The sequence below is a fragment of the Bison bison genome, unplaced genomic scaffold, assembly GCF_000754665.1.
Source record: "Bison bison bison isolate TAMUID 2011002044 unplaced genomic scaffold, Bison_UMD1.0 scf7180017864482, whole genome shotgun sequence".
Taxonomy (NCBI): Eukaryota; Metazoa; Chordata; class Mammalia; order Artiodactyla; family Bovidae; genus Bison; species Bison bison.
In genome coordinates, this window is record NW_011495042.1 from 1,243,544 (window position 1) to 1,255,966 (window position 12,423).

General features: G+C 42.6%; 1 protein-coding gene across 1 annotated transcript in view; it reads right to left on the reverse strand.

Annotated features, from left to right (window-relative positions):
- Positions 1 to 1,379: 1,379 nt before the first annotated feature.
- The window catches only part of LOC105004776, a 32,049-nt gene continuing 21,005 nt past the window's right edge, over positions 1,380 to 12,423 (reverse strand). The window contains exons 2-4 of the mRNA XM_010862507.1: positions 4,263 to 4,284; positions 2,982 to 3,137; positions 1,380 to 1,482 (exon numbers count right to left, since the gene is read on the reverse strand). Of these exons, the coding sequence (XP_010860809.1) occupies positions 1,380 to 1,482; positions 2,982 to 3,137; positions 4,263 to 4,284 (281 nt within the window). The remainder of the gene's footprint in view (positions 1,483 to 2,981; positions 3,138 to 4,262; positions 4,285 to 12,423) is intronic.

A 12,423-nucleotide genomic window follows, 5' to 3' on the forward strand; every position in this document is an offset into this window, starting at 1 on the left:
CGTGGTTTATTCATTGAATTGAATCCCAGGTTGAATGAGAGACCGTAGCAGGGAGAAGGGCTCTGAGCCCTGTTTCCTGGATCATATAAGTGTAATCTGAGGAAATGATCCCCTAACTCTTCTTGCTTCCCATTGAGATGGTGATTTCCATCTGGGCCCCCTGGGGATGTTAATGGAAGCACTTTGTGGTATTTCAGGGCATTTAGAGGACTGGAACACATGCCTTGCCTTGTTCTCTGTGTCTCCTGGTAGCACTGCAGCCTGAATATGTAAGACTTTGCAGGTGCTAGCTACCTACAACCATGAAGTACTTTACAACATGCATCTACCTCTCTCCTCCTTTGCCCTGTTTGGGAAGTGCACCAGGCCTAGTTATAATTTTTGCTTTAAGAAGCAGCAACCCTGTAAGGGGATCTGAGGGATAGCTGGGCAGTGACAATGATATTTCAAAGTCCAGAATCTATGTGACAGACACTTTGTTGGGGTGGCAAGATATACTTTAGCTGAGCTGCCAGCATGTGGAGATTTAAAGCAAGAAAATGAAGACCACATGGGACTTCCCTAGTGGTCCAGTGATTAAGACTTCTCGCTTTCACTGTTGCGGGTGTGGGTTTGATCCTAGTCAGGAGAACTAAGATCCTGCATGCCTGAATGGCCAAAACAAAGAGCACACATGCCAAGAATGGCATGGCAACCAAGTTAGACTAAAATTATCCTAATCTTATTGAGTGGTTCGATGTGAACGTGTTTTTGAATAAGCCAATTAAATTCATTTGAAGAAAACATAGTATTAGATCAATTAATTTATGAACCTTATACTATTGACTATTTACAATATTTTTATTGCTGCAGATAGGTGCATTTCTCTTATTAAAAGAAAACAAGAGAAAGGATTACATGATCTGTTTCTTAGGAGAAATGTCGAGCAACAGTACTGTGCAAATGTTGAAAGTATTGGGTTGGCCAAAAGTTCATTTGGGTTTTTCCATAAGATGTTATCAAAAAGCCTGAGTGAACTTTTTGGTCAACCCAGTATGACTATAAAAATCATCACCCCCCCCACCTTGTGTGCTTAGAATTTCAAATATTGGGATTTCAAAATTGGAAGATAATAATATGGAAATAAAGTAAGCTGCATAGAGCTTTGATGTTAGATAATTCCATCTTTAGAGGTACTGGGAATAATATTCTGGCTCCCATGAAGGGAGGACTATCTTGGCTAATAATTCCCACTCAGCACTGGAGAAGGATCCCCAGGTGAATCCCCTCACAGGTGGGGGAAACAATAGTATGGGATATGTATGGTGTAGCAGAGGGACTAAGGGATTTGCACTGGCTCGTCCTGGCAGAATAACCTCAGTGCTTTGTATCCTCTGGTGTCAGTGCAGCTCTTGGCCAACGTTAGCCTGCTTTTCTGTCTCATCTGGATTGTTGCGTAGTCTCAGCTTTGTTTCCACTTTCTGCTTCCATTCTTCCCTGAGCCTGAAAACAGAAACAAAATATACACAAATGGAGTGTTCCTCTCCATGACTTTTGGTTCAGGGAAGCTCCTGTCCCTTTTATTCTGAAGGTGTTTTAAGTATGCTTGTGTGTGCATGTGTGTGTTTGGGCTTGAAAAGGTATGCAGAGGACTTGCAAATTTAAATATATACATATTTGAAATCTCATTTCTATTTGAGCCCTGGTGGCTCAGATGGTAAAGCATCTGCCTACAATGTGGGAGACCCGGGTTCGATCCCTGGGTTGGGAAGATACCCTGGAGAAGGAAATGGCAACCCACTCCAGTACTCTTGCCTGGAAAATCCCACAGACAGAGGAGCCTGGTAGGCTACAGTCCATGGGGTCGCAAAGAGTTGGACATGACTGAGTGACTTCACTTTCTTTCTTTCTATTTGAGTACTATTTTAGTCTTAATTTCTAAAATTTCCTTTGAAAGTGCAATATCTTTAAAGTTTAAGAGGGGGGAAAAGCCCTGCCAATTTAGAATTGTTTACCCAGCAAAGCTATCTTTCAAAAACCAGAGGTGAGATAAAGTTGTATTCATATGATTGCAAGGTTCTTACCCTCTACAGGAAATGATATATCACTTGAAGGCAGACTGTGATAAGTATATAAATCCTAAAGGAACCACTAGAATAACACACAGAGATATAGCTAAAAAGCCAATAGAGGAGATAAAATGGCTAGCATACACATGCCCCATAGCCCCTGGCTACACAGTAGCTGTGGTCTTAGTGCACAGACAGCAACTGAACTGTTCCCTCTGTGCGAACAGACAAGCTGGCCTGTCCTTTCCTGTGGCCTGTAGGTGACTCCCTGCAGTCATCAAGAGGCTGTATGTGTGAGGGTGGTGAAGTGCCACTGTTTCCAGAGACAGCAACCCAGGTCTGCTCGTATGAGTCACTGCTCTCCACTCGACTTGCTTGGCTAGAACAGGGTTGCATACCAGAGGGCCAAGAGCCTCCCAGAACCATGCAGGACATCCTGTGTCATTATCCAAATGAGCACTGACCATTAACTGGTCATTGTCTCCTTTGTTTGATTGTTATTCATGGATACATCTGTTGACACGCTCCACAAATTTAGTGTAACCCTCACACACTAGAAATGGTGACAGAGAGGAGAGATTTTTCTGGTTATAAAGATGAAAGCTGTGTACACTTGTTTTGGAAGAATTTCTTAAATTACTGCCCATAACCACAGATGGTGGCAGGACCACATGCAGGGAAAATTAAAATAATTGCATCCTCTAGGACTGGCATTTTTCTGGGGAAATTAATTTTGCTTTCAAAAAACACACAAGCGAAGGTCATTATGATGTGTCTATGTAGGTTTATGAATTATAACAGAGTACCCTCTGGTGGGGCATGTTGCTGGTGGGAGAGGCTGTGTGGTGGAGTTTTGCTGTGAACCTAAAACCACCCTAAAAATCAAAGTTTATTTTTAAAAATTAATAATAAAAAAGTAGACAAGGCACATACTTTCTCAGTGCACTTCTTCCCAGGCGATGTTCTTCTGATTCTCGATAGTAAGTCTGTTTGCCAATTTCCCTTTCCCAGAAGCGTTTGAGCTCGTGACAGGTGTTCCGGCAGAAGACCTCCCGGCGGACGTACTGATTGTTCATCCCCTGAAAAAGTAAATATCGACTGAACCCCCACAGAACATGCTCCCCTTGTACTCTGGAAGGTACAGACCTTGCTGTTTAACTCCCGAGGGAGACCTCAATCAGGCACAAAACCTCATGATAGGGACACACTGGTTTATTTATGAGATCCAGGGATATGACTGCAGAAGCTCCCCGCTGAAGCATGTCACAAGTGAAGTGAAAGTCGCTCAGTCCAACTCTTTGCGACCCCATAGACTATAGTCCATGGAATTCTCCAGGCCAGAATACTGGAGTGCGTAGCCTTTCCCTTCTCCAGGGGATCTTCCCAACCCAGGGATCAAACCCAGGTCTCCCACATTGCAGGAGGATTCTTTAACAGCTGATCCACAAGGGAAGCCCCAAAATACTGGAGTGGGTAGCCTAGACCCTTCCCCAGCATCTGACAAATACCTCTGTCCTTCCTTCCGCCTCACAAATGAATGACTTCTCAGCTTTTTATCAGCAGGAAGTATGAGCCAGGCATTTTATGCTATTGGTCCCTTTAGTTATCGTATCTCCATGAGTCAATATCCCCTTCCTCATTTTCTAGAAGAGACATTTGAGGAGTGATTAAATTTGCTCGAGGTCTCATGGCTGTAACAGGCAGAAGGCAGGCTGCACACCTCTGAACATTTTCAGGCTCTTTACTAAAGAGATGTGTCACAGAAAATAGTCCCAACATCTGACACAACAGAGCGAGCAGCTCGGTGTGCACGTGCATGTGTGTACATGCACATGTGTGTATATGCACACATGTGTGTGGAATCATACATGTCAGATACTCAATAATGCTCACTTTTTACATGAAGAGACCACTGCCCAACTCCCAGACCTCGGTGGGTCCAGCAGACAGGTCAAAACAGGGGCTGAGGGGTGAGAGTGGGTGCAGGGAAAGGAGTTAACGGGCAACTGGAAGTGTCCAGGGAGGCGGAGGCACGGGTGACGGAGGCATTCTGAAGAGGTCAACTCCACGTGGTGAACGAAAGTGAGGGGTGTCAGTGGAGCTGCCCAGGCCACGCCTGTGCAGACAGGCAACCAGAGAAAGAGGGTTGTGCAGGGCAACCCTGAGCAATGCTGGACAGAGTTTGAGTTGTTTGGGCACTAACATCCAAGGGAACTTCTGAAGGGGTGTGTGGATACTCAGTCTGGAATCAGCATGAAGTTCTGGATCACAGCTCTCCCAGAGGGACGGGCAAGGACCCTAGGGCAGGATGGAAGCGAGACAGGTTTGAAACCAGACGTTTACTCCAGACCTATCAGCTTGATGCACCTTCTCTTTGCCAATAATTCTCCAGGTCTCAGTCTCCTCATCTTTAAAATTTCTCTGAAGATTAAATTTGATCATAAATGTAAAAGTGTTTTGCAGTTTATGAGTTCTGATCTAAATATACATAGCCTTTTGTAATTCTAAAACCTCAAATTGTACAGGATATAGGACAATAATTAGCAGTAAGTAATCATCACAACCTCCCCCCAACTTTTTTATAGACATGAAATAATTATACTTCTCTTTTCTTTCTGAATCAGTGTCTGTTGACCTTCACTGAACTTGGAGTCATTTGGGCAGCTTTACAAAAAATGGATGCCAGGGATTCCTCCTTAAGGAGTCTAATTTCATCAGCCTTGAAAATGTACTGGGTGTCAGGATTTTTACAAGTTCCTCCTGTGATTCTAACCTGCAAGTCAAGGTGAGAACTCAGTCTTTGATCCTGTCCTCTTGTGTGTTGGTCATGTCTGTGTCCAGAGCTGGCTCCAGGGAGGCTAAGGTAGTGAAGGCTGGGCCTAGGTATGTCTCAGCAACAGCTGTCTTTCAGGGTAGACACTATTTTGCAGGTAAGGAAGTTGAGTAGCAATCTGACCTTATCAAGGTCATATAGCTGGTAAGTGGGGCAGCCGTCATATTCAGGGGCCAGGCCCCATCCCCTGCCCCAATTGTTCCCTAAGAAGGAGGAGAGTGATTTTCTTATCTCCTGGAAATGCTCAGTGATCTCACAATTTCCTGGCGAAAGAGCAGAGATCCAACTGACTTTGCAGAAAGCTCCCAGAGCTTTTAGGAAATAAGATTATCCTATGTTTTATTTAAATATATTAAAGGGTGTACTGGTGCTCAATAAATATTTGTTGAATTGAATAAATGCCTCCCGCCTCCAAGTTATCTTTATCCTGAAGGTCTGGCCAGGAAGTGGCAGTGGTTCCTGTGGCAGTGCTTCAGGCATTGAGGGCCAGTCTGTGGGGCCAGTGAGGGGCACCCTGAGGTCACCTGGCCTGGCCTGAGGGCCTCAGGGTGCTTCCTAAGGGTAGGGACATGCAGGATGAGTGGGTAGGAGTGCCCAGGGTGTAGGAAGTGGACTCTGCAGAGACCTAGGGTGAGAGCCCTGCAGAAACAGAGGGACAGAAGCAGATGGGGTGGGTGGCCTGGTAATGTTTTTGGGTTGTGGAAATGTTTTATATCTTGTTTCTCATCATGGTGACACAGCTGTATACAATGCTGAAACTTATCAAACTGTACACCTAAAGCAGGTGAATTTTATTACACTTAAGTTATGTCTCAATAAATAGAGAAAAACTATCTTCTATCTTTGGACTAGAGATTCATCCAAGTTCCCCAGTTCTAACCTCCTTGGAGATTCAGCATCTCATTGTTAGGATTTAGCCCATCCCCTCACAGATAATACACATTTCCAGGAACATTTGTGTTTTCTCGCTTCTGAAATAAGGACAACTACTCTAGCTTGCAGAAAAGTGACAAGGAAGATATCAATAGTCAGAAAGTCCTTTGAAAATGTGGAAGACTGTCTTCAATGAATAAGTGACTGTTCATCTGTATCTGTTCAACAGTGCCAACAATGCCATCCACCAGACTGCATTCCCAGGTGGCACTGTGGTAATCTCCCTGCCAATGCAGGAGATGTAAGAGATACAGTTTCAATCCCTGGGTCAGGAAGATCCCCTGGAGGAGGAAATAAGGCAACCCATTCCAATATTCTTGCCTGAAAAATTCCACTAACAGAGGAGCCTGGCAGGCCACAGGTCTTGGGGTCGCAAAGAGTCAGATGTGACTGAACGACTGAGCAGATAGCACAAAGCATTCCTGTTGAGAGACTCAATAGTATTCCTTCCAGTCAATCACCACCAACTCAGAAAAGCCATAACTTCAATGACAATTATAAACTTTACCTCACAAAATTAATGCATGCTTAAAGAGAACAGCAGCATGTAACACCTTCATAGAATTCAGTTAAACAAAGTGTGTTGAATTTTTCACCATCCATGAGGCATCAGTACTGCCCCAGGGGCTGATTGATCTTAGTGAGTCAGCTGAGACAAAGGCACATTTGCCCATTGCTAACTGCTGTGCCAATCATTTAACTTCCCAAGTCTCTGGTTACTCAGAGTATTAAACCCACATTGAGGGATGTGAGAGTTATCTTCATAAGAATCCTATGACTCTCGGCTAGTTGTGGTTCACTGTGTCCCAGCTGACCAAGGAAACTCCAATACATACACATTGCTGAGCTTGGCAGCAGCAATGGAATGAACCAGCAGCAGGGCCTGCAGAGATGCAAAACCCACCAGCTCCGATAGGAGGAGCTGTGGTCCCACTGGGTGGAGTAGACCCTCACTACTTTTTTCTCTGTCTTCTCAGCATGCTTTATTGACTATGCCAAAGCCTTTGTGTGGATCACAACAAACTGTGGAAAATTCTTAAGAGATGGGAGTAGCAGACCATCTGACCTGCCTCCTGAGAAATCTGTATGCAGGTCAAGAAGCAACAGTTAGAACTGGATGTGGAACAACCAACTGATTTCAAATCAGGAAAGGTGTACGTCAAGGCTGTATATTGTCACCGTGCTTATTTAACTTATATGCAGAGTACTTCATGAGAAATGCTGGGCTGGAGGAAGCACAAGCTGGAATCAAGATTCTCGGGAGAAATATCAACCTCAGATATGCAGATGACACCACCCTTATGGCAGAAAGTGAAGAAGAACTAAAGATCCTCTTGATGAAAGTGAAAGAGGAGAGTTGGCTTAAAGCTCAACATTCAGAAAACTAAGATCATGGCATCTGGTCCCACCACTTCATGGCAAATAGATGGGGAAACAGTGGAAAAAGTCAGTCAGTCAGTCAGTCAGTCAGTTTAGTTGCTCAGTCATGTCCAACTCTTTGCGACCCCATGAATCGCAGCACGCCAGGCCTCCCTGTCCATTAACAGGCTTTATTTTTGGGGGCTCCAAAATCACTGTAGATAGTGACTGTAACCATGAAATTAAAAGACACTTGCTCCTTGGAAGGAAAGTTATGACCAACCTAGACAGCATATTAAAAAGCAGAGACATTACTTTGCCAACAAAGGTCTGTCTAGTCAAAGCTATGGTTTTTCCAGTAGTCATGTATGGATGTGAGAGTTGGACTATAAAGAAAGCTGAGCACTGAAGAATTGATGCTTTTGAACTGTGGTGTTGGAGAAGACTCTTAAGAGTCCCTTGGACTGCAAGGAGATCCAAACAGTCCATCCTAAAGGAGGTCAGTCCTGGGTGTTCATTGGAAGGACTGATGTTGAAGCTGAAACTCCAATACTTTGGCCACCTGATGCAAAGAGCTGACTCATTGGAAAAGACCCTGATGCTGGGAAAGATTGAAGGCAGGAGGAGAAGGGGACGACAGAGGATGAGATGGCTGGATGGCATTACTGACTCAATGGACATGAGTTTGAGTAAACTCTGGGAGTTGGGCGATGAACAGGGAAGGCTGGTGTGCTCCAGTCCATGGGGTCGCAAAGAGTCAGACACAACTGAGCGACTGAACTGAACTGATAGAAAATCATCACAGATATAAAAATACTGAGCAGCAGCAGCTGCCAACTAGATCTAAGTGTAATTTATTGGATCTCTATCCAATGATGACAGAATATAGATTCTTTTCAAGTGCACATGAGGCAAGTCACAAAATAATTCCTAAAACTAGTAGGTGAGTTTAGCAAAGATGCAGGATATCAGTTCAATACACACAAATTAGTGTATGCTACCAATGGGCAATTGGAAATTGAAATTAAAGAGATAATACCATTTACAATAATGCCCCCCAATTAAATACTTAGGTATAAATCTAACAAAATGTGTACAAAATGTGGTTGCTAAAAACTGCAAAATGCTAATGAATAAAATAAAAATTTAATAAATGGAGAGACATATCATGTTAATGGATTAGAAGATAGCATAGCAGAGATATTAGTTCTCCAAAAATAAATCTATAGATTTATTGCAATTCTAGCAAAAATCCAAACTGTATTTTTAAAAATAATTAAAGGCAAAATAATTCTAAAACTTATACGGAAAAGCAAAAGGACTAAAGTAACTAAAGCACTTTTGAAAATGAGGAGTAAAGTTGAAGAAATTATACTACCTAATGTTAAGTCTTACTGTAAAGCTACAGTAATGTAGATGTGTGATTTCAGCAAAAAAAAAAACCAACAAAAAGCACATCAAAGACATGTCTTGACAAATAGTGTTGGAACAACAGGATACCAATATGCCAAAAAAAAAAGAAAAAAACAAACCCAAAAAATCCTCTAAGGCCCACACCATGTATAAAAATTAACTTATTATAGATTTAATATAAAATGTAAACCTATAAAACTCTTACAGAGAAAATCTAGTTTTGTGTGTATGTGTGTGTGTGTGACTTGGGGCTAGGTAAAGAATTCTTAGATATGACATAAAAAGTAGACTCCATGAAAGAAAAAAATTCAATAAATTGGGCTTCATCAAAATTAGAAAGTTTTGCTCTCCAAAAAAGAATGAAAAGATGAGATACAAATTGAGAAGAAAATATTTGCAAATCATGTCTATGACAAAAGATTTGTGTCCAGAGTATATGAAGAACTCTCAAAACTCAACAGTATGAAAACAAGCAACCTAAGTAAAAGACGGGAAAACCACTTTATCAGACACTTCACCAAAGAGAATGAATAGATAACAAGTAAACATTAAAAGATGTTGAACATCATTAGCCACTAGGAAATTACAAATTAAGTAAAAAGTGCAGAGATACTATTATATCCTTATAAGAATGGCCAAAATAAAAATGAACATATTGACAATATCAAGTGCTAGAGAGGAGAGGGGTGGAGCAATTGGAACTGTCAATGTATGACTTGTCAAATTAAACATATTCCCACCACATGACCCAGGATTCCATTCCTAGGTATTTAGCCTAGAGAAATGCAAACCTCGGCTTCCCAGGTGACTCAGTGGTAAAGAATCCACCTGCCAATGTAGAAGAAGCAAGTTCAATCCCTGGGTTGGGAAGCTCCCCTGGAGAAGGAAATGGCAACCCACTCTGATATTCTTGCCTGGGAAATCCCATGGACAGAGGAGCCTGGCTGGCTACAGTCTATGGGGTTGCAAAAAAGTCAGACACAACTTAGCAACTCACCAATCAACAACAATGAATGCAAGCTAATGTTCTAGCAAAGTCTGTACACCTAACCACAGTTCTATTTTTCATGCCAAAAAGGGGAGACAACCAACAGTCTTTGAATGTGTGAATAACTGTTGAACATCTGAAGGATGAAATACTGTGCAGTAATAAAAAAGAATCCTGTTGATATTTTCAATAACTTGGATGAACCTCAGAGGCATTCATGTTGAGTGGAAGAAGCCAGTCTCAATAAACTATATACCCTTTATGATTCCAGCTGTGAAGAGATACCCCACATCCAAGGTAAGAGAAAACCAAATAAGAGGTTGGCACTGAGAGAGGGCATCAGAGGGCTGACAGACGAAAACCACAATCACAGACAACTAGCCAATCTGATCACACAGACCACAGCCTTGTCTAACTCGATGAAACTAAGCCATGCCGTGTGGGGCCACCCAAGATGGGCGGGTCATGGTGGAGAGGTCTGACAGAATGTGGTCCACTGGAGAAGGGAATGGCAAACCACTTCAGTATTCTTGCCTGGAGAACCCCATGAACAGTATGAAAAGACAAAAAGATAGAACACTGAAAGATGAACTCCCCAGGTCAGTAGGTGCCCAATATGCTGCTGGAGATCAGTGGAGAAATAAGTCCAAAAAGAATGAAGGGATGGAGCCAAAGCAAAAACAATACCCAGTTGTGGATGTGACTGGTGATAGAAGCAAGGTCCGACGCTGTAAAGAGCAATATTGCATAGGAACCTGGAATGTTAGGTCCATGAATCAAGGCAAATTGGAAGTGGTCAAACAGGAGATGACAAGAATGAACATCAACATTCTAGGAATCAGCGAACTAAGATGGACTGGAATGGGTGAATTTAACTCAGACGACCATTATATCTACTACTGTGGGCAGGAATCCCTCAGAAGAAATGGAGTAGCCATCATGGTCAACAAAAGAATCCGAAATGCAGTACTTGGATGCAATCTCAAAAACGACAGAATAATCTGTTTGTTTCCAAGGCAAACCATTCAATATCACGGTAATCCAAGTCTATGCCCCAACCAGTAACACTGAAGAAGCTGAAGTTGAACAGTTCTATGAAGACCTACAAGACCTTTCAGAACTAACACCCAAAAAAGATGTCCTTTTCATTATAGGGGACTGGAATGCAAAAGTAGGAAGTCAAGAAATACCTGGAGTAACAGGCAAATTTGGCCTTGGAGTACGGAATGAAGCAGGGCAAAGGCTAATAGAGTTCTGCCAAGAGAACGCATTGGTCATAGAAAACACCCTCTTCCAACAACACAGGAGAAGACTCTACACATGGACATCACCAGATGGCCAACACCGAAATCAGATTGATTATATTCTTTGCAGCCAAAGATGGAGAAGCTCTATACAGTCAGCAAAAATAAGATCAGGAGCTGACTGTGGCTCAGATCATGAATTCCTTATTGCCAAATACAGACTGAAATTGAAGAAAGTGGAGAAAACCACTAGACCACTCAAAGGAAAGTGAAAGTGAAGTCACTCAGTCGTGTCCGACTCTTTGCGACCCCATGGCCGGTAACCTACCAGGCTCCGCGGTCCATGGGATTTTCCATGCAAGAATACTGGAGTGGGCTGCCATTTCCTTCTCCAGGGGATCTTCCCAACCCAGGGACCGAACCTGGGTCTCCTGCATTGCAGACAGACGCTTTACTGTCTGAGCCACTGACCTAAATCAAATCCCTTATGACTATACAGTAGAAGTGAGAAATAGATTTAAGGGACTAGATCTGATAGAGTGCCTGATGAACTATGGACAGAGGTTCATGACATTGTACTGGAGACAGGAATCAAGACCATCCCCAAGAAAAAGAAATGCAAAAAAGCAAAATGGCTGTCGAGGAGGCCTTACAAATAGCTGTGAAAAGAAGGGAAGCAAAAAGAAAAGGGGAAAAGGAAAGATATACCCATTTGAATGCAGAGTTCCAAAGAATAGCAAGGAGAGATAAGAAAGCCTTCCTCAGTGATCAATGCAAAGAAATAGGGGAAAACAATAGAATGGGAAAGACTAGAGATCTCTTCAAGAAAATCAGAGATATCAAGGGAACATTTTGTGCAAAGATGGGCTCAATAAAGGACAGAAATGGTAGGAACCTAACAGAAGCAGAAGATATTAAGAAGAGGTGGCAAGAATACACAGAAGAACTGTACAAAAAAGATCTTCACGACCCAGATAATCACGATGGTGTGATCAGTGACCTAGAGCCACACATCCTGGAATTTGAAGTCAAGTGGACCTTAGGAAGCATCACTACAAAGCTAATGGAGGTGATGGAATTCCAGTTGAGCTCTTTCAAATCCTGAAAGATGATGCTGTGAAAGTGCTGCACTCAATATGTCAGCAAATTTGGAAAACTCAGCAGTGACCACAGGACTGGAAAAGGTCAGTTTTCACTCCAATCCCTAAGAAAGGCAATGCCAAAGAACGTTCAAACTACTGCACAATTACACTCATCTCACACGCTAGTAAAGTAATGCTTAAAATTCTCCAAGCCAGGCTTCAGCAATACATGAACTGTGAACTTCCAGATGCTCAAGCTGGTTTCAGAAAAGGCAGAAGAACCAGAGATCAAATTTCTAGCATCCATTGGATCATTGAAAAAGCAAGAGTTCCAGAAAAACATGTATTTCTGCTTTATTGACTATACCAAAGCCTTTGACTGTGTGGATCACAATAAACTGTAGAAAATTCTGAAAGAGATGGGAATACCAGACCACCTGACCTGCCTCCTGAGAAACCTGTATGCAGGTCAGGAAGCAACAGTTAGAACTGGACATGGAACAACAGACTGGTTCCAGATAGG